The sequence below is a fragment of the Arctopsyche grandis genome, chromosome 3 (assembly GCF_051622035.1).
Source record: "Arctopsyche grandis isolate Sample6627 chromosome 3, ASM5162203v2, whole genome shotgun sequence".
NCBI lineage: Eukaryota > Metazoa > Arthropoda > Insecta > Trichoptera > Hydropsychidae > Arctopsyche > Arctopsyche grandis.
In genome coordinates, this window is record NC_135357.1 from 1,048,822 (window position 1) to 1,072,630 (window position 23,809).

At 34.9% G+C, this 23,809-nt stretch overlaps 1 protein-coding gene and 2 long non-coding RNA genes across 3 annotated transcripts in view; 2 read left to right on the forward strand and 1 right to left on the reverse strand.

The window, feature by feature from the left end:
* LOC143910004 (uncharacterized) overlaps positions 1–23,809 on the reverse strand; it is an 805,996-nt gene that overhangs the window by 251,851 nt on the left and 530,336 nt on the right. The gene's annotated exons all lie outside the window — the stretch shown is intronic.
* The window catches only part of LOC143910007 (uncharacterized), a 260,391-nt gene that overhangs the window by 141,929 nt on the left and 94,653 nt on the right, over positions 1–23,809 (forward strand). The window lies entirely within an intron of this gene.
* On the forward strand, positions 11,641–20,803 carry LOC143923028 (uncharacterized). Its single transcript, XM_077446494.1, has 4 exons — positions 11,641–11,792; positions 13,788–14,195; positions 19,168–19,367; positions 20,614–20,803. The coding sequence occupies exons 1-4, from the start codon at positions 11,641–11,643 to the stop codon at positions 20,784–20,786; spliced, it is 933 nt and encodes a 310-aa protein (XP_077302620.1). The 3' UTR covers positions 20,787–20,803.

Here is a 23,809-nt window from a genome sequence, read left to right on the forward strand (position 1 = left end):
GTGTATTACGATTATTTTTCACCATCGTATTGGCGGAATTTATTTGAATATTTATTGTTGAGCAAACCGCGCAAAATGGCAAAGTTTTAAAACTATCGGAAGAATGTAGAATAGGATAAGAATGTAGAATGTACAATGTGTTTACATATGTTGTCAGACCAATGAGCTAAGTAAAATATAGAAGAGGCTTGTAACAATAACCAATCGCCGATTGCTACGGTTGTTTGTAGTACTTCGTAACGATTGTAACGAAAAAAAAGTATTAATCATGTAGGATCTGAATGTCAAGAGACATGGCGGTAGTGTAATATGAGATGCATCGGGTGGTTTAAAACATTTATTTTATATTTATTACTCGGAGAGCCACAAAACTGTTCCGGCACATTACATGTTACCAACCTCATCATTCATTCTACTCGTACATGCCAACATAGTCATTCATATATTATAAAACCAAATCCTACACTCATAAATGTAGGATTTAGTTTTATAACCAGCAGTATGGCTCAGTGGTTGCGTTTATGTTTAGCACCAAGAGATTATTGGGTTCGATCTTGGGCTAATCTTTAATATTGGTGGTTAGACTTGGATATTTGTGACTCCAAGTCGATCGTTTCTTCTCAGAGTTTGCTAATTTTATCTGATCATTGTTGAAACGGTTCCTCAAAATTGGCAAAAAATCACCCTACCTGCTGTCACCAATCTTCTGTACTTATTGTATGTATGTATAATTTGTAAAAAATTATGTACAAGTCCAAATCCATATATGTCTCAATGGATTAATTAATTCTTAAGTTCGTGTTCTTTAGCTTGTCGACTGTGATTTATGTAATAAAAATGCTGCATTGTTTATAATCAATTGTCTACGATTGGGGTCTTCCTGTCAAGCCTTCCTGGTGTATATCTATGCAAAATAAAATAATGAATATAGTCGACTGTACATTTTATACGAAGCTTCCTTACATACAGTTAAGTTTGGTTAAGTGAGGGTTGGCCCTATTCATTTCAGATTAGGTTGTTAGGGTCGGTTTTTATTAAAAAAAAAACATATCTTAGCAGCCAACGGTTATTTATTTAAGGTTCAGGTTAGGTTAAGTTAGGGTTAGCCCTATTCATTTAATATTAGGTTGTTAGGGTCGGTATAAATTTATAGAAATGAACCTGGAGCGAAGGGGTTCAAAACGGAGAGGAGGTCAATATTTGTTTATGAACGATGTTCAAGTTATTAAAGCCGGGTCAAACACATCCGATAAAGTCAGTCCAAGGGAAAAAAACAAAAATCAGGAAGTCAGTAGCGTCGGCAAGTGAAAGAAAGCCAGTTGAAAAACGAAGTTCAGGAGAAAAGCGAGAAATCAAAACACCAGTGAATGTCAGATTTTATCAACGCGTGGTCCGGCGTAAACAAAGAAACGCACGCGGCTAGAGAGTACACTACCGAAAACGATCCGAATATTCTGGATATTCGCGGCACACATTGTTTACGACTCGTAGAGTTTGTCAGATACGTACATACATATGTACTTCATCGGCAGTCGCTAGTTATTCCGTATATGCATACGGACAAAACACTAATTAACATCGGTTTTCTCCCTCACGCGCGATCTCACTCGCACGCATTAGGCCGAAGTGTTGTTCGGAGAACACATATTACCGCGGTGCACAGGTTACGATGCTCTGCCGTATATGCATAGGTGACAAAATCATCGGTTTTCTCCCTCACCGCGATCTCACTCGCACGCGTTAGATCAAAGTGCTGCTCGCGGCACAAATACTGCCGAGGCACTCAGGTTAAGATGCGCTGCGATCTGGCAACATTGGCTCTACTTCATCTGTCAGAATGCGTAAAACCGATCGTTTCATTTAATAATTGAACATTTATTTTAAAATTCATCATTTCGTTTTGTATACTGATCATTTTGATTTAATTACTGGTCATATTATTTAAATACCATTCTATTTAATAACTGATCATGTATTATATTCACCGATCAATCCATTATTTTTACCTAGCAAATGTTTTTTTTTTTTAAGAGGGCTGTACACCCGAAACCTTAATTTTGTTACCGTTCCTTTCTTCTATATATATATATATATATATATATATATATATATATATATATATATATATATATATATATATATATATATATATATATATATATATATATATATATATATATATATATATATATATATATATATATATATATATATATATATATATATATATATATATATATATATATATATATATATATATATATATATATATATATATATATATATATATATCGAGTGTATGTATATATTGAGTGAATGCGACAATATATATCAATATATATATTGAGTGAATGCGACAGTTGCGCTTCGACCAGATAAAACGTATTTTAAATTGACAAAATCGAGGTTTCGTATTCTCCTATTTTCTCCTCCAAAACTGGACCAATTTTTAAAAAAATTCACCATCGGTATGAGAAAGATATTTTCTGTGCATCTATTGGCGTATTTTTTTTTAAATCGACCGTTTAATAAGCACGCTGGACTCGTTTCGTGGGTGTAAAAAATAGGCGATTTTATAGATGTTTGGCGGCTCCTGGCTCCTATAAAAAATAATTAATCAAAAAAATAAAACGATAGATGCACCCCAATGGTGGATATCCATAGCATATTAAAAAATAATTTCTCTAGTGCCATAATTGAGGAAGGGAGAAGTATAGTACGTTTGTATGGACAAGGCGCTGCTGTCCAGCCCTCTTAATAGAGGCCTATATTATGTATGTTTATGCCGACTTCTGGCGGTGCACAGTGTGAACACGCATTTATGTATATTGCGCAGTGTGCTGTGGTTGCAGATACGCGCGTACTATTGCGTCAGACAATGAACCGAAGAATTGAGATCCACATTTCGCCTACTGCCTAGCATATGGCATGCACCACATATCTTGGATGCAATTAATGACGACTGTTGCGAAGATCCATCCGGTCCGTGGAGGTGGACTGTCGCGATTTATTCGCGAAATCGTCGACCCCAAAAGAGAGACCCGAACAAGTCTCAAGACCTTCGCGGGTCGACCCCGAAGATAAATAAAGATGCGCCGTGACTTGCGACCTTGCTGTGCACGCTTATCGCAAACTATGTACACGCTGCGTCGTAACGTATAATATAATTTAATTGCCACCAGTGCATTCGTTTGCTGTCACCTTTAAATAATAATAAAAAAATAAATAAAAAAAAACCACTTTCCACCGAGTGGTAGCCAAATCGATAGTTTTTGTCGCATAGTGTAGTACGGTCTCCGTGACGAGCCAGAATGTTAAATTACAGAAAACGCAAATATCGGAAGGCAAAGATCGAAAATCGAAAGATCTTAAGGCGAAAGATAAAAAAAAGGGTGCATGGTAAACGGTACATATTCACTTAATGTGCGCGAGCAGGATACAACAGGAACAAGAGGAACATTGGAACAGAGCTTCAGGAACAGGAATATCAGAGCTTTTCGACCATTGAAGATCAAAATTTAAAGTTTGTCTAATGGTGCGTACGCACCAAGCCAACGAATGGCCCACAGGCCAACTTTTAAAACCAGTAGCGTACAAAATATCGAAATAAAAATGAAATTTAAAAATTGAAATTAAATATCAAAATTAAAACTATTATTATTATATTAAAATTAAATTCAAGTATCAAAATAAAATTATAATCAATATATTAAAATTAAAATAAAATATTGAAAGTTAAAACAGAACATGCACAATTTAAATAAATTTTCGAGATTGACCTAAAATTAGATCATCAACAATCACATACAGGTAATCCTCGACTTTTGTTTGTCGAAGATGTTTTGACTTACGAAGATACGCACTAAGATCGAAAAAAAATCAAAGAATTATTATTTTTACTTCCCCGTAATGCGCAGTTACTGAGAATATATCACGTATTAGTATGGGTGATCTAACGATTTTTGCTAACCCGGGGTGTTGTCGGTCACATCAAACGGATTTTTTTATTCTTTAATTGTTTCTCTCGTCGAAATAAATCAAGTAATTAAATCATTTCAGCGGTAAAATTTATCGGATAATGTGTGATTATTAATTTTATTTCGACGAAAGAAAAAAAACCCTTTGACAAATCACCGACATCCGACACCGCGTTTTTTTATGAATTGTTTTTTTTTTATCGATCATCCACGTGGAAATACAGTAACAACTTTAACAATATTTTTTTTCGCTCGTATGCAGAGAAATTATAATATTTTTCTGGTTTTAAATGCGGTATCGTCGTAATTCAAAACATTGTTGTAATTCAAAACATCAACGATGATCTAATTTTAGCTCAATCTCGCTCTTTAGCTTGATTTTGATATTTAATTTCAATTTTAAAATTTAATTTTTATTTCGATATTTTGTACGCTACTGCTGGTTAAAAAGTTGGCCCAAAATCGTCGTTGGTTTAGTCCGTAAGCACCATAATTCGAAGACCACTGATTTCAAATATAGTAAAATTATAACATATAGTAAATGTGAATTTTCATGATTTATGGTCAAAATAGCATAATCAAATCTTACTCCTACTCATAAGACTGTTCTGAATTTATTTGTATGATGTTTAAACTATCCTCAGATTTTTGTCAACATTTACTCCGTGTTGTAAAATATGTTTATTGTATTGTCAATCCGGTCTTGAAAAAAATGCTACTTTCGTGATATACGGTCGATAGGTAGATATGTAGGATCTCTAATCGAGATATATTGTATTAACAATAGATTGCGTTATATCAATAGATATCATCAAAAATTAGCCACGAGTTATTTTCTTATACATACGTACAAATATGGGCGTTAAATATCTGGAGAATCATAATCTATTTTTTTCAAGATAACTTGTCATAAATGGCTCCACATAATTTCATTTAGAAAAAAAAACCAATTCTTATTGGTCAGATATGTAACGTATTCTAACTAATAGAAATCGAGATCCAAGTCCTACTTTACACCAAGCTGAATTATAAAATAATAAAATATTCATTGGAAAGATTCCTGATGTATGAATGTATGGATACCGTAAATCTGCAATATCCAATTTTTAGTACTTGACGAGCCCCTGGAAAAGTTATTGCGATCTGCTGGGTATTTTACCCGCTAAGCCTTTCCAGGTAGAATTAAAAAAAATGCATTGAACATGGGTTGTGTAATCCGTGTAAATGTTTATAAAGACTGGTTTACACCGGAATTTTTGAATTTATAACCATAGCAGGCGTTTTGCTTGGCTTGAGTAGCTTGGGTCAAGTAACTTAGTCATCAATAAATTGGGTGACCGTGAAAAAGTCGAAAATGTTCGTTTACCATGCATACATATGAAAAACGGTTAGCATATATGAATATCAGTGGCGTGCGGTAAAACTCTCTCTCCCCCCCGTCGTACATCCTCGCTTACTTTACGCGAGCAGGATACAACAGGAACAAGAGGAACAGGCTTTTCCTTCCGTATCCTGCGCGCGCACATTAAACAAGGCCGTATGACAAAAAGAGAGAATTTCAACGCATGCCACTAATATATATTATATGTATATACATAGTACCGTTTACCATGCACCCTTTTTTTTGATTTTTCGATATTTGCTTTTTCGACCTTTTCACTTTCGGTCCCGTGAGGTAGACCCCAATAAATTGACCACAATACCGGAAGGTCGCAAATTTTTTATATGAATTCAGTTCATTGTTGCTCGTAAGTTTTGAATGATTATGAAATTCAGACTGACCACGTCTTGCTAGTTTTGTCTTGCGATAATTATTCCATACAAAATCATTAAAATTGAACCCACTGAAATCGTAATCCATTTCCATTTTTTTTTTCACCCCCCCCCAAAAGGCAACGGAAAATCAATGGGATCTTTTATAGCTGTAGATGTAACAGGCGTCCTTCAAGATTAAATTAATTATCAACGTTATTACTATTTAATCCAATATTATTAACGCTTTGAATGCTGACCAACGCCGATCGGCGTTTTGCCTACAAGTCCATGAGCTTGAAATACGCCGATAGGCGTTGTATTTTGAGTATGTAAAAAATTAACAAGAATACTACGCGCTAAGCCTTTCCAGGTAGCATTGAACATGGCTCATGTAATCCGTGTCAACGTTTATAAAGACTGGTTTACACCGGAATTTCTAAAATTATAACCATAGCAGAATTACTCGATGGAGATACCTAACTGCTCAGTATTTCAGATTGCCAAATCTTCCCCTATTAAGAGGGCTGTACACCCGAAACCTTAATTTTGTTACCGTTCCTTTCTTCGATATATATATTGAGTGTATGTATATATTGAGTGAATGCGACAATATATATCAATATATATATATTGAGTGAATGCGACAATATATATCAATATATATATTGAGTGAATGCGACAGTTGCGCTTCGACCAGATAAAACGTATTTTAAATTGACAAAATCGAGGTTTCGTATTCTCCTATTTTCTCCTCCAAAACTGGACCAATTTTTAAAAAAAATTCATCATCGGTATGAGAAAGATATTTTCTGTGCATCTATCGGCGTATTTTTTTTTAAATCGAACGTTAAATAAGCACGCTGGACTCGTTTCGTGGGTGTAAAAAAGAGGCGATTTTATAGATGTTTGGCGGCTCCTGGCTCCTATAAAAAATAATTAATCAAAAAAATAAAACGATAGATGCACCCCAATGGTGGATATCCATAGCATATTAAAAAATAATTTCTCTAGTGCCATAATTGAGGAAGGGAGAAGTATAGTACGTTTGTATGGACAAGGGCAGATGTCTGACCTACATGTGCTATATGAATAGGTAGTATATATAAGAAAAATCAACAGCACTTGCAGGACTTATTCATGATAAATTGTTGTTTACTCTCGCTTACGCACCGTTATTCTCGTTTAAAGCAGGTGACCGATAAATTATCGCAACGAAACTTGTCTTTAGCGGTCTACGCTATATTTGTTCTCGTTAGCATTATGTCGATTTGAGAGCGCGGTTCAAAAGAAAAAAAGAATAGGTAAAAATGATCGCCAGCTACCGGTTACCGATTGGATAGTGATTTTCTAACGATCCTGTACTCACCGTTAGTTCCCAAGCGGCATTTCCAACACGACCTCGCCCACTATCTACCTATATTATACTTCTTGCTTACTGCCACAAATATACTATACATATGTACATACATATGTATATACTTAATATATCCATTTTTTTATTCAATCAATCTATGTACACTCGTCATTACAGATCGCTCCAATGTGACGAGTGTACTATACAGATCGACAAACACACCAAATTATATATATATATATATATATATTAATACAAATTATACATGACATATATGGTCAAACATAGCAAAGTGCATTGCAAACATCGTATACAATACGATCAACAAACATTACAATATTTTATACAACAATCATCCACAGAGACATCTATGGAGAGAAACCCAGCGAATATTGAGATATAACATAATAACTCAAGATTTTGCGAGAGAGAGAGTGGTGGGGAGGGAAAGCCAATTTTGCAGGAACCGTTTCAATTAAAATCAGAAAAATTGGCAAACTCTGATAGGAAACGACCGACCAGGTCACAAACCATGGTCTGGCCAGCAGCAACCAGTGTGACTCGAACTCATAACTAGAGGTAGGATAGCCAAGTCATTGTTCCATTGTTGTAAATCCTTTGTAAAAAAGGTTCGGCAAACTTTTAACAATGCATTTACAATATTTGAACAATACACGGCCCCCTCAGGCTCCGGTGACTACTCATAACCACACTGACCATGGCAAGATATGCTAACCACTAGTGCATGCTGCTTGTTATATCCCGAATCCCAAAAGAGTAGGGGCTAAAAAACTAGTGATGGGATTATACTTTAAGTGTAATCATGGTAATGTTCGACAGGTCAAAACCAACTGGCAAATACCATTTCCTGTTAGAGTTTGTCAATTTATCTAATCCAATAAAATCAGCATTTCCCTCCCAACTCACTCAGTCAAAGCGCAATATATGTTTGCGGTTTGTAATGAATGTATATGTAAGTGGCGGCTCGTCTATATGGGCTGTAGGGCTACAGCCCTCCCAATATAGTACAAATGCATGCTATTTTTGCCGTCCATGTGGGCTGCAGGCTGCAGCCTCCCAGTATAGTACAAATGGGTCTACCTCACGGGCCGGAATGTGAAATTACCGAAAACGCAAATATCGGAAGGCAAAGATCTTAAGTCGAAAGATCAAAAAAAGGGTGCATGGTAATAGGTACATACTCACTTAATTTGCGCGAGCAGGATACAACAGGAACAAGAGGAACACTCTTTTCCTCCCGTATTCTGAGCTTTTGTTGGACCTTTGGCGCTCTAATTTTAATTTTGAAGCGCTTTTGGCGCATCGAGCGGCGCCCTAAATTATTTGGCGCCCTTGAGCACCACCCGACCCAGCCCCCCTCTAAAACCTGTACTGTCTGTCAAGTAATTATGGTGTATATTATACATTACATCATTTAATTCCACGTTGTTTTCCAACTACATATTTACTAGGAATTGATTTGAACAAAAGTTTTCACCATATAATTTATTTATATTATATTTGCCTTCACTACATTTCACTTGAATTGTATACATATTTTGAGGTTATGCTAAATTTTGCTGCATTTCAAACAAGTTTCCCAATATGCTTATGTGTGTGTTAAGAAGAAGATGGCACAAGCTGAGAGGTCACAACGAGATCTCGTTATCGTCGCAGCATCCAGCTGGAATATCTAGTTTTCTTCTCACGACCATTTTCTAAAGCAGCGATTCTCTAAATGTATATTTCAGAATTTAATTTCCTCTTTCACTGTCATCATTAGAGGTAGGATAGTCACAGTTCTATCCATTGTTCGGCAAACCTTTAACGATGCATTTACAACCTTACACGGCCCCCTCAGGCTCCGGTGACTAGTCATCATACTTTTACTGCTGAGGGTCGTAGTCTACGCGGATTATAACTTCTTCCTTACAGACAAATTACTTCCTCTTTTTTCGATTCTCTGCTTTTTTGCAAGATTGCGTACATACTGCCGGCAGTATGACTCGGTGGTTGCTTTTACGTTTAGCACCGAGAGGTTACCGGGTTCGATCCCGTGCTAATCCTTAATACTGCTGGTCAGACTTGAATATTTACGATTGTTTCTTATCAGAGTTTACCAATTTATCCTATTTCATTGTTGAAACGGTTCCTCCATCAAATTGGAATTATCCATCCTACCCGCTATGTCACAAATATCTGTATTTGATTTATTTACAATATGTGAAAATGTCTGTACAAGTCGAAATCCGTTGATGTATCTATGGATTAATTAATTAATTATTTAATTGCCAGCAGCATGGCTCGATGGTTGGGCTTTTGCCTAGAACCGAGAGGCGCCGGGTTCGATCCCGTGAGTTAGTCTCTATCGAAAATAATTTATTCCGAGTATATCTGTAATGTTGCTGGTCAGATTTGGATATTTGTGACTCCAGGTCAATCGTCTCCTATCAGAGTTTGCCAATTTTTCTGATTTCATTGTTGAAATGGTTCTTCGATTAAATTTCCTAAAAACTACTGTATTACCGCTACTTGATTAATGTACAATAAAATTTATGTACAAGTTAAAATTCATAGATGTCTCGTTAATTTCGAGCTTTCAGTGTCTTGTAATTCAGCGACATATATAATAAAAATGCTGCATTGTTTGTAGTTGATATTTATGACTCCGAGTCGATTGTTTCTTATCAGAGTTTGCCAATTTATCCGATTTCATTGTTGAAACGGTTCCTCCACCAAATTGGAATTATCCATCCTACCCGCTATGTCACAAATATATGTATTTGATTTATTTACAATATGTGAAAATGTCTGTACAAGTCTAAATCCGTTGATGTCTCTATGGATTAATTAATTAATTATTTAATTGCCAGCAGCATGGCTCGATGGTTGGGCTTTTGCCTAGAACCGAGAGGCGCCGGGTTCGATCCCGTGAGTTAGTCTCTATCGAAAATAATTTATTCCGAGTATATCTGTAATGTTGCTGGTCAGATTTGGATATTTGTGACTCCAGGTCAATCGTCTCCTATCAGAGTTTGCCAATTTTTCTGATTTCATTGTTGAAACGGTTCTTCGATTAAATTTCCTAAAACCTACTGTGTTACCACTACTTGATTAATGTACAATAAAATTTATGTACAAGTTAAAATTTATAGATGTCTCGTTAATTTCGAGCTTTCAGTGTCTTGTAATTCAGCGACATATATAATAAAAATGCTGCATTGTTTGTAGTTGATATTTATGACTCCGAGTCGATTGTTTCTTATCAGAGTTTGCCAATTTATCCGATTTCATTGTTGAAACGGTTCCTTGAAATTGGAATTATCCATCCTACCCGCTATGTCACAAATATCTGTATTTGATTTATTTACAATATGTGAAAATGTCTGTACAAGTCTAAATCCGTTGATGTCTCTATGGATTAATTAATTAATTATTTAATTGCCAGCAGCATGGCTCGATGGTTGGGCTTTTGCCTAGAACCGAGAGGCGCCGGGTTCGATCCCGTGAGTTGTCCTCTATTGAAAACAATTTATTCCGAGTATATCTGTAATGTTGCTGGTCAGATTTGGATATTTGTGACTCCAGGTCAATCGTCTCCTATCAGAGTTTGTCAATTTTTCTGATTTCATTGTTGAAACGGTTCTTCGATTAAATTTCCTAAAACCTACTGTGTTACCACTACTTGATTAATGTACAATAAAATTTATGTACAAGCTAAAATTCATAGATGTCTCGTTAATTTCGAGCTTTCAGTGTCTTGTAATTCAGCGACATATATAATAAAAATGCTGCATTGTTTGTAGTTGGTCAGGAAGGCGCATTGGGGTTTACCTGTTAGGCCTTCCTGGTATATATTTTTATTTATTTTTTATTTTTATTTTTATTTCATACCAGGAAGGCATTACAGGTAAACCCCAATGCGCCTTCCTGGCCAAATTACAAACAATACAGCATTTTTTATTATATACATAAGTCGCTAAATTACGAGACACTGACTTAAACTCGACAATTAACGAGACATCTATGAATTGTACATACATTTTTATTGTAATATTTACATTAATCATACTCAAATAGTGGTGACATAGTGGGTAGGAAGGATTTTTAGCCAATTTTTAATCGGGAATCGTTTCAACAATGAAATCAGAGAAAATTGGCAAACTCTGATAGGAAACGATCAACCAGGAGTCACAAATCCTGGTCTGACCAGCAGCATTACAGATATACTCAGAAAAATTCTTTTCAATCGAGGTCAGCTCAAGGGATCGAACTCGGCGCCTCTCAGTGTTAAGCAGAAGCTTAACGACCGAGCCACGCTGCTGGCAATTAAATAATTAATTAATTAATCGATAGATACATCAATATGTATGTATATACTAAAAATAATTTATTTCGTGTTCTCTAGCCTCTCGAAATACTGCGATTTATGTAATAAAAATGTTCTGTCCGTTAGGCCTTCCTATATACAATATGTGAAATAAAAATAAAATTTTAAAAATACTGATGCCTGTCAACTGCTTCATTTAGCCACTCCAACTTACTAACTGATCGATGATACTAAGCAGTGGTGTTTTACTTTTAGATGTACCAAGAAGAAGCTCCGCCTTGGCAACATTTGCTGGTCTGCCTTCTACTATCTTGCCTTCTGCACTGCAGCAGCACGCAGCATTGCTCACGCTGCATAGGATAAAAGAAGCACAACTGTAAGTACTCTGATATAAAATTTATTTATACCCACTTTTTCCTTTTCTGTCGTTTCCTCACTGCCATGACAAACTCCAACACTGTTGGCAAAGTGCTTAAAGTATTGATAAATGAAGTTTTATTTTAACCCTTTGAATGCTGACCAACGCTAGTCGGCATAGTCCATAGACCTGCAAAACGCCGACAGGCGTTGTAAATTTTGCATGTACAAAGTAAACAAGAATACTACTTGCTAAGCCTTTAAAGGTAGCATTGAAAATGGGTCGTGTGATCCGTGTCATTCATTTGTCATCGTTTATAAAGACTCGATTACACCGGAATTTCTGAATTTATAACCATAGAGGAATAACTGTATTGGAGATTGTGACTTGGAATTTAGATTGTGAGCATTACATTTTAACAACAACGAAGAAGTTGGAACTACATAGTTTTGGAAAAATATATTTATTGGTTGATTTATTTTATACTAGCTGAACCCGGCATGCGTTGCAATACCAGAATAATGCATGCAATTACCGTTCCCGTTTCAAGTGATCGGTGGAGCTCAAATAACGTCTCTTCAACGCCGTGTCGTCATAAACCAACCGGTAACGTGGTTACTAACGAACACATTTCCTTGACTACACAATGGCGCTTCAAACTTCCGCGTCGGTAAAATCATAATTACGAATATTATTATTAAGAGGTTTTTTTTTCACAGTAAGCTTCCCGGACATGCATACAACAAATCCTGAAAGTTCCATCGTAATCGGTTGAAATGGTTTAGGAGCCTATACGAGACAGACAGACAAACAAACAGACATTTAATTTTATATATGTATATAGATCAGTGGTTCTCAAGTGCGGCCACCAGCGATTTAATAGTAAATAATATTAATATTTAAAAAAAATTAAATTTATTTTAAAAACTACAAAAAAGTAACTTAACACTTATATTATAGAAACCATTCTCATCATTGACAAACTAAAATTATAGCGAAAAGCCTTGTGGCAGAAGTTGAAAATGTCAATTTTCCAATTTTATCTTCTGTTAGTGATTTCATAGATAAGATGACAGAAACAACTTCAAAATTAAAATTAAAACTTAAAATAATAGAGTGTCTTAAATCTCTGAAGCTGGAATTTGATAAAAGGTTCGAAGAATTGAATATTTTTAAAACTGTTTCTTTTGTATCTTCCCCTTTTATTATGATGACAAATGAAAATTTCATAGTACTACAAAATAGATTAAAATCATTTTCAATATTGAGATTAATTAACTGGGCTTACGTAAAATATGCATTATTAGAAATTAGTCATGATCAAGTACTTAATAACCATTTTAATTATATTTCGGTTCAAAAATTTTGGTCGGAAATATACGTTGACAATGAAACAAACCAATATAAAGATTTGGCAACAATAAATTGCTTTATTAATATTGTCTATTTTTCCCACTACCGTATATTGCGAAAGATCATTCAGTGTAATGCACTTTATTAAAAACAAATTTAGAAACCAGCTGACAGACGCAAACTTAGAAGCAGCAATGCGGCTTGCATTGCAAGAAAGGAGTATTGAGCAATTTTCATTTGCATTATTATTAAATAAATAGATACCAAAATGTTAAAATTTCTTTTATTTTATGTATAAATTGATCCACTTTTTTTGTAACTTTAATTTATTTGATTAAATTTGGTGCGGCCACCATACATTTCCATGGGACCACTACTATCACCTGTGCGGCCACGGTAAAATTTCGCCCGAGAACCATTGATATAGATTGTTGCAAGATATATTAGACAGTCTTTTACAAAACTCTGAACCCCCGGCGGTAGTTATCTAGGGTTTGTTTGGATTAGCTACAATTTTCACCTGCTTTCTATTGGATTTTCTATTAAATTTTCAGCGTGGTGGGCTTTCAACACAAAATATATCAGCACTCAAAGGGTTAAGTCACACTCTGCACCCAAACAAACTTCCATATAATGAAATTCTAATTGTATCTTTTTTAGGATGCTACACGCTCGCGAGCAACAGCAGCAGCAGCAAAGGCGCCATGCTACCAGAGGGCGGCCTCACATCCCGCCCGCCCTTAGCATCCCGGCCAACCCCAATATGGTGAATCTCTACCCAAGGGGGTCTCTGTCGCCGGTCTCTCCTCTTCTGGCCACTTCCACCGTCTCTGCCCCTCTGAACAGAAGGGAACAGGTCACCGAAAAGGAGTCTGGCGACCGGACGAGGCACCATCAAGACACCACCATCGCGCCTGCCGCCCTCAAAAGACCCGCCCAACGCTTGATCAAGACGGAGGACGTTTCCCAGCAGCAGAAAGACGTCCCAGAAGAAGCGTCTCAGACTCTTACCAACATCCCAACCGACCCACATCCAACCATCCGGCCAACATCACCCACTATTAAACGGTAAGAACTGCAATTGTGAACACTCAACAGTTGGGCTGAAAAGTTCGTAGGCTAGCATAGAAAAAATCTTTTTTTTGTTTGATTTTATTATTCAACATAGTTGCCTTCGAGGGCGATACAACGATTATAGCGATCATACAATTTTTCGATACCATTTTTATAGTACGATTTGTCTTTAGCCTCAAAATAGGCTTCAGTTTCGGCGATTACCTCTTCATCGGCGCAAAATTTCTGCCCAGCGAGCATCCTCTTGAGGTCTGAGAACAGGAAAAAGTCGCTGGGGGCCAGATCTGGAGAATACGGTGGATGCAGAAGCAATTCGAAGCCCAATTCATGCAATTTTGACATCGTTTTCATTGATTTGTGACACGGTGCATTGTCTTGATGAAACAGCACTTTCTTCTTCTTCAAATGGGGCCGTTTTTCCGCGATTTCGTCCTTCAAACGCTCCAATAACGCTACGTAATAGTCGCTGTTTATGGTTTTTCCCTTTTTAAGATAGTCGATGAATATTATATACCATGCGCATCCCAAAATACTGATGCCATAACCTTGCCAGCCGACTTGGAGTCACTTCATCACGTGCAGTCCACTCGGCTGACTGTCGATTGGACTCCGGTGTGAAATGATGGAGCCATGTTTCATCCATTGTCACATATCGACGCAAAAATTCGGGTTTATTACAATTGAACAGCTCCAAACACTGCTCAGAATCATCAATTCGTTGTTGTTTTTGGTCGATTGTGAGCTCGCGCGGCACCCACTCTGAACAGAGCTTTCGCATACCTAAATATTCATTCACGATATGTCCAACACGTTCCTTTGATATCTTTAGGGTCTCAGCTATCTCAATCAATTTCACTTTACGGTTATCCAAAATTATTTTGTGGACTTTTTTGATGTTTTCGTCGGTAACAGCCTCTTTGGGGCGTCCACTGCGTGCATCGTCCTCGGTTCTCATTTCGCCTTGTTTAAACTTAGCAAACCACTTCTCAACGGTTGATTTTCCTGGTGCAAGGTCCGAATAATGTTTATCAAGCCAAACCTTGGCTTCAATAGTATTTTTTTTCGCCGAAAAACAATGCTTTATTAACACACGAAATTCCTTTTTGTCCATTTTTTCAAACTAATAAAAGTTGCTTCACTCAAAATGCTATAACTCACAAACTAATAGTACGACAGCTGTCAAATTTATACACGTGTCTTTTTAAGGTTAGGGCTAACTAAAAATCATATGGATTTAATACTAGTAGCGCTATCTATTTGTCAGCCTACGAACTTTTCAGCCCACCTAATATGTAGCGACTGTAGCGAAATCGTACAGGAACTGGAGAAATGTATAAGTGGCAAAGATTAATAATATTCCTTTCCTTTATTACGGCTTAAAGTGGAAGAGGGACTGCCGGTCGTGTGGTGCAACTGAACTATGTAGTAATGAGCTGATAACAGCTATACAGTGGCGTACCTACCGCACCCGCAGACCCCGCAATGCGGGGGGGGGGCGCCACAAAGCGGCGCGCCTTTTTTACAGATTTTTTAATTTGTTCTGTAATTTATTTGTAATATTTTTTTAAAAACCTCTTACTTTTTTACCAATTGCATCTCTTTTTATTGTATGTACTATATGTACATACATTATTATATTTTGAATTCATCCTCATTGTGTAATTGATCTATGCCAATAGGGCTAGAAGACTGCCGTCTTTTTCCATTTTTTGAACGTCAGTGCCATTTTTCAAACTATTTTCTGAGAATTCTCTCTTATTCTTGTATATTTACTTTATCGATTTACGTAGTAACAATAGATGAAGTTTTGTAATCATGCGAAAGTTCCCCTGCTTTAAACAAATTGTGCACTTCGATATATAGGTATATGTACGTAAAAAGGTTTGAATTATTAATTTGGAAATTTATTTTACGGGACCGAAAGTGAAAAGGTCGAAAAAGCAAATATCGGAAGGCAAAGTTCGAAAATCGAAAGATCTTAAGTCGAAAGATCGAAAAAAAGGGTGCATGGTAAACGGTACTATGTACATACATACATATATATATATATATATATATATATATATATATATATATATATATATATATATATATATATATATATATATATATATATATATATATATATATATATATATATATATATATATATATATATATATATATATATATATATATATATATATATATATATATATATAATATATATCAGTGGCATGCGGTGAAATTATCTAGTCATACAGCCTTGTTTAATGTGCGCGCGTAGGATACGGGAGGAAAAGCCTGTTCCTCTTGTTCCTGTTGTATCCTGCTCACGCAAATTAAGCGAGGATGTACGAGGGGGGGGGGGGGAGAGAGAGTTTTACCGCACGCCATTGATATATATACTAACCGTTTTTTATATGTATGCATGATAAACGAATATTTTCGACTTTTTCACGGCCACCCAAACATATGGAGGGGGGGGGGGGGGGCGCCTGGAATTCACGCTACGCCACTGCAGCTATACAAAGCTAAAGCTAACTGCCCGTAGCCGGAGAAATGTTATAATAATAGAAGTGCCTTGTGTGTGTGTGTGAGTGTGCGTTTGCTGTTTAGGTGTGTGTATGTATTTGTGGTTTATGTGTGTTTGTGTGTGTGCGTAATCATGCGTACATGTATGTTTACTTGAGGTGTGCGTGCATTCGCACGGCACATTTCAGGTATTGTTTCCTAACGCATGCGCGCTTTATGTGCTCATGCGTTGTGGTTTTTTTATTTGAACAGTGATGTGCGGTTGTTCTTGTGCGATATTCATGAACAACCGTCTCGTTCTCCGACGAAAGGGTCTCTTGGACTGTATTCGTTGGGGGAGGGGGGGGGGTGGCCTCATGTTGAGGGCTTTAAGTGTCAAATTCCGTGACCTTTAAAGCGGGCTTAGAATTGGAATTAAATAGAAGTGCCTTTACGAGTAAATAAATTGTTTCAATATTACACGGTACGTCTCCATAACTACGCTACAACGCACGGAATACAATCAGGATCATCACATATTTACTACAGAAATAAAAAAGTTATATTTTGATATACATAGATTTATTTACAATTTGAGTATATGGTAGTGTTGGGCTTTGGTGGCCAATCCGTTTCTTTTCTCGGTTGGCGGATTATTTTATCCACTTTTTTGTATTTGTCTGTCCTTGGGAACTCTTAAATTAACGTGTAATGTACAGTTTCCACAAAAATATGTATAATATAAAATGAACGATGTATATATTAATTAAACTTAAATAATTGGTTATTAATATAATTGAGTATTCGGCGCCACCAAGAGAAATGTTTTTACATTTATTTAAAAATAATTTTTACATTTCTCTGGTACCACCCCTGAAATTTTATGTAGAATGCGGGGGATCGCCATGACACTTTTAAAAACTGTCAAACTACGATGTTAATTGAATAATATGTTACTTGATTTTGATTTTTAAATGCTTTTTATTATCACGAAATTATGTTCACAATAGATCTTATATCTATTTTATAATAGCTACTGATCTACTGATCATTTTCTATTTTACAATTTAATATAATTTGGTTAGTAATCATAGCATTATATTATTCTAATGTTAATCTACAGCATAATAGGAAAACGAGCTCAAAAACCTATTTACAATCCTTATAAATGCTCATAATACATCTAATACATAATATTAATTGAAGACTCACTAAAGTCAATGACCTAAAGCAGATTGTGTTTAGGTAATCTGTGTATATGTTACTTAAATGATCAATTTACTTATAAAAATGTATCCCATGTTGTTTATTGTGTGTTTTTGAATGCATTGTGCAATTTTTAACGATGCACTTGCCCATTTTGCTAGTAATATAAACAAAGAGAGAAGTTTTAATCGGACATACATCGAGCACCAAGTATCAAATACGACTGATATTTTATTTATTTATTTATATATATATTTAGCTATCAAGCTAATTTAAAAAATACATCTTAATTATTATACTTAACTCTAAAATTTATAATTAACTTATATGTACTGTCCCTCACAGAGGTGTCTCTTCGCACCTCGCAGGAATGCATCCATGTTTTTAGCAGACCTGACGCACTCAGGGAGGGCATTATACATGAGCACACCCCTGTGAAAAACACCCCCAGCCGTCTTATTCTTTCTTACTCTACTTACAACTAGTTTGTCCTTATTTCTAGTATAAAAACTATGTTTATCTCTATTCCTTTTTATATAATCATCAAAATACTTAGGTAATAACTTATGATCTAACTTATAAACAAAAGACAATGTACTAATATTTAGACTAATTCTAATACTCATCCATCCTAATTCATCTAACATACTTCCAATACTCTTAAATCTACTCACATTCAAAATAGCTCTCATAGCTTTATTCTGTATTTTTTGCATTTTTTCTAAATCTTGGCCACTAAACAAATTAAGCACAGTGGCACAATAAACCACATGTGGCAAGACAATTGAATTAAACACTAAAATTTTACTTTTTTTACTTAAAATATTTCTTAATCTACATAATACACCAACTTTTCTAGCCATTTTTTTTATTATATAGTCAGCGTGCATTTTAAAATTTAGTCCTGAATCTATGTATACACCTAAGTATTTTATATTTTCAACTTTTTCAATTAACTTATCATCAATTCTAATTTCATTCAATATATTTTTATTTTTACCATTCAACCACATCATTTTTGTTTTATTCACATTCAACTTTAATTTATTTTCACACAACCAGATGCTAAAATTATTTATTAATGTTTGTCGACAATCCTCACTAAAACCACTTTTATTATTATAACATTTCTCTGCCCGTAGCCCTCTATTTATTATTATACATATAATATGATACATTAAAGTTGGGAGTGGGTATAACAAGATGAAGATTGTCCGGGAACCATAATTCCACAATTGTCCTTATGGTGTATGTTTACACTTTTCAGATGTAAAGAGGAGCAGTGTGCCAGCAAGTCGACCATCATCATCGCCGCCAACAACAACAACCGAGGAGAAGAAGACGATGGTGGTGTCAGTATCGTCGGAAGCAATGCCAAGCGAAAGTTGCATACGTGCGATGTGGACGGTTGCCGGAAGGTGTATACTAAAAGTTCACACCTGAAAGCTCATAAGCGGACCCACACCGGTGAGGAAACATGCCATTCTTAGATGCTCGTCTTCAACTTTTAGAATTTGAAAACTTGAGTACCCTTCTCGGGTCCAAAAATACTCGAAATATGATTTTTCTAAGTGGAATTTTATTTAATTCTCATATAAAGACAATTTAATATATTATCCCTATTAATTCAATTCAGATTCGTGTAAATACGAATAAATACTAGTACGAGCTTTTAGCTCGCAATTTTACCGATTTAAAATTCAGCACACATCCAATTAGCCCTTTTAAATGAAAAAAAAAAAATAGTATGGCCAGAACACTATCCCAATAAACATGTTTCAATAGAAAATACTCAATATAAAATAGTATTAACAGTGGGAAAACATCCCAAGTGAAAATACGTACTTTTGACTTTTGATTTGAACTGGACGACTACTTGGAGAGATATGAAAGCTGAAAAGTACTACAAATGAAAGATAAAATAACCGATTATAGATTTCAATATTCATTTTGAACAGGAAATTGACAGATTTTGAGACATCGATCGAAAAACACCAAGATATAGAAAAATCGCCCGATTTAAATAACACATATCTCCGAATCTCGAGCCAATCCACATTTTTTATTACCAGATTCGTATTCACTAGGCATAGATATATAAGAAAAGTCATATCTCGTCTCTGAACCAAAAAAAAGTCGTCATTTATCGAACAGTGTTATTATTACGTATTTTATTATTACAAATTTTATTATTTGTAATAATAATATATAATAATGATCTTATGAAAGTTCATAACGTTTATAACTCAATTACAATTTATAAGCAATTATTTTTTTTGCTTAATATAATATATTTACATTTATTTTTTTGATATAAAAATTTAAAACTTAAAAAAATCTTAATTTTCTTAACAAGAAAGTACACAAAGAGAGAGTATAAACGATCTTGATATACACACAATAGTGTTTACTACCCCGACAATTGTCTATGAGTATATTGTTGGGACCTGGTCAGTGTTCCGCATGAAAGGCTTTCAAATCTCTAGTGTGTTGAAATCAATTATAAAAAAGGGGACACATTCAAGCTGTCGTTCTCGTTTGCGAGTTGAAACTCGATTGGTTATGCAACAAATGAAGATGTGTTGAAAGCATTGGGCGCGGCAGATGGTGAAGGTAACCGCGAGAGGGTCACCTCGACCGTTACATCAGGAGCATCCTTGAGGTGCTCCTCTCACCGACATCCTAATTACATGATTTTCGCTTCTTTTTCCAGGTGAGAAGCCTTACGAGTGCCTGTGGGAGGGCTGTGCGTGGAGGTTTGCTCGGTCTGACGAGCTCACCCGTCACACCCGGAAGCACACAGGCCACCGTCCCTTCTCGTGCCGACTCTGCCAGAGGAGCTTCTCTCGCAGCGATCACTTGGGACTCCACATGAAAAGACATTGACGGCTATCTTGACTCTTCCAGTCATCGAAAGTCGTTGTAAAAAAAAACCTTGAATGTTATCTTTTTGTTATATGATATAATATAGGTTGTGGCTATTTGCAGGTACTAAATCTGAAAATTATTGGCTATCTGCAGGTACTATATCTGCGAATTATTGGCTATTTGCAGGTACTATATCTGCGACATGCGCAAAGACTTCTGCGCATGCGCGTGAACTGTCACTGTCATCGTGTTTACTGTTAAAATTTTGTTTTAAACCTCTTAAAATTTTGTTCGAACTCGTAAAGTGACGTAGAGCAAAAAATATAATCCAAATTAACTAATATTATTAATTGTTAGAGAATTATTATCATATACAGCGTATAATACCTACATACAAGTACAAGCCGCGAACCAGCTAAATGATATAAATCTATTATAATAACGTGCGAAATTTATTTGCCTCATGTATAATGAACGATTGATTAAACAAGTCTAGCATACATTAAATGTAAGAAATTATAATCGGATTATAAGTTCACGCGCATGCGCAGAAGGCTTTGTCGCAGCTATAGTACCTGCAAATAGCCACAACCTATAATATATCGACGGCATACAACGTATTTTCATTACCCATATAAACTACTATTTTGAGTCAATTATTTATGTTTAAATATATTGATAGTAAATATCAACCATTTTTTACAAGGCTTTTTATTATATATGTATGTTTTTTGACTAAAGAAATTATTGGAAAGGAAAATATATTAAATCATGTTTTATTTTTAAATTATAATAATTATAATTAAAGATGTCATTCACAATTAAACTATAACTTTGATAATTAGTAAAAACACGACCAGTAATAGAATTTTAATACAATTGTTCATGATTTAAATTTGAAAATCATGTCAGTTGATGGATTTTCGTTCGATGCGGTGCAAACGATCGACAAGCGCCAGACAGACTGAAGCACGGATTAACGACACGTGTACCTTATGCGTGCGCACTGCTCGCACTTACACTAAGCGAAATCTACCCGAAGTCCCAACATTCACCTACCCTGTATACGTTTTGTGCTCCTGATACTTTAGTTCCGAATTTTGCCTTATTAAACTCGTCAGAAAGATCCAACTCAATTTTAATAATTGCATCTGTGCACATCGAAAGGTTACTCGTCATCTGATGTGCAATCTATCATTCGTGTAGTCAAGAAAAGTTCAGTCTGTCTGGCGCTTGTCGATCGTTTGCATCAAACCCATTTTCGTTGTGTGCCGATGACTAACTATATTATTGTTTCTTTCATCTGCAAAACGATTCATTGTTCTCACCTTTTCTTATTTGTTATATGTATATACATTATAACTAGAGCTCGGCATCTTTTAAGCTGCAACAGAACCGAATTGACATTGATTTATTTATTACATTTAAAAAATACTAATTGCCAAGGCATAATAAGCGAAATATATGTAGCCTAAAAGTGTCCATATATATATATAATATAATATGTTAAGTTATAATATTATATATTGAGCCCTGATTGGATCCGTGAAACATGATATTACTACAGCTTGACTTTTGCCTAGCTCTATGTGTGTACAATGTACATTTAGATGAAGACGACCATTTTAAAGTTAAGTTAATTTATTAATATGTATTACACATGTCTCAAAATCACACCATGTACATATTATATGTAATTTACATTGGATAAGATTTGCCTTTATGTAAAAAAAAGAAAATTATTTATATATATGTATTTCTTCGGAACATAGCGTTCGTCCTATATTTACCCATCGTTTATATATTTTTCTTCCTATTAGATATTTTAAACGTATTGTTTTAATTTGATTTATGTACATGTTGTGAGTCAGAGGTTGACGTATTATTATTGTATTTTTCAAAGCCCGTTTGTTTGTATTTTATTACACTTTTCATTGAAGCTTTGTCGACCTCTGCCATTGTGTTTCGTTATAATTTAAAAATAATGTTAATTTATTTGGAATCTATAATGTAATAGTTAAGATCGTGACAAATGCCAGTAATACAAAAAAAGGTCAAGTATTTTAGCTAAATTATATAGAGAAATTTTACAAAAACCATTAGGTATTAATCGTAAGCATTCAACCATGTTATTTTAATATTATGTTTAAAAAAAAAAAAAAACAGATTGTAATATAATATTATATTGTATTTAAAGTATTGTCTTCCATTCTAATTTCATAAGTACTTTGTGAGGATTTTGGCTTTCAAGAATACATATTTGTAGTATAAAAAAACCTAAGAAAGGTACGGATGAGACTGATCATTGTTGTTTGTTGTTGTTAATGAAAAATCTGTATTTATTGATTGAAAAGCAAGTGAAAGTTTGAACGTATTTTTAAAGAAATGTATGGGTGTCTCCAGAAGGCAGTACGTCAAACGACGCAATGAGGTATATTTTGATTGTTTTCTTTTTATTACACATTATAATATTAAATCGGATTCAAACCATCAACTGATTTCAACTATGAATGATTTCACCTGCTAATGTTTGTATTTAGTGCATTCTAGGGCCACTATAGTTGTCCTACAAAAGTCATAGCGTTTGATCAGTTTGAGTTTGAGTCCGATTTAGTAAACTGACATTAATAAGAGCAGCCCTGCCCTAGCTGTCAATGTCATTGGACTTTAAGAACTATATAATGCAATTAAAACGTCAGCAAGAACAATGCTAGATTTAGTAAATATTTCGATTTTTCTGGTTCAAATCTTGTAATCAATTTTTGACTCACTTGTATGTATTTTTTTTAATGCAATACTCTTTTCATACTTCAGCATGGGTTAATAGAAATCTTGTTATATAAATGGTATCTTGGTTACCATATCATTTACAATAATCAACAATAACAATCAAATTACTTGTTTAAAAATAAAGATTTTTAAATAACGAGGGCAAAATGAAACTTTATAAAAGTATTTAGTGTTTCATAGATAATTTGATGTTGAATTTTTTTAGATCTTACAATGTTGTTCTAGCCGAAGACTTAATTACTGCAATCTTG

Coding starts and splice junctions, on each gene's coding strand:
- LOC143923028 (XM_077446494.1), top strand. CDS start 11,641: ATGATACTAAGCAGTGGTGTTTTACTTTTAGATGTACCAAGAAGAAGC. Junction 11,793..13,787: donor AGGATAAAAGAAGCACAACT/GTAAGTACTCTG, acceptor TATCTTTTTTAG/GATGCTACACGCTCGCGAGC. Junction 14,196..19,167: donor ACATCACCCACTATTAAACG/GTAAGAACTGCA, acceptor TACACTTTTCAG/ATGTAAAGAGGAGCAGTGTG.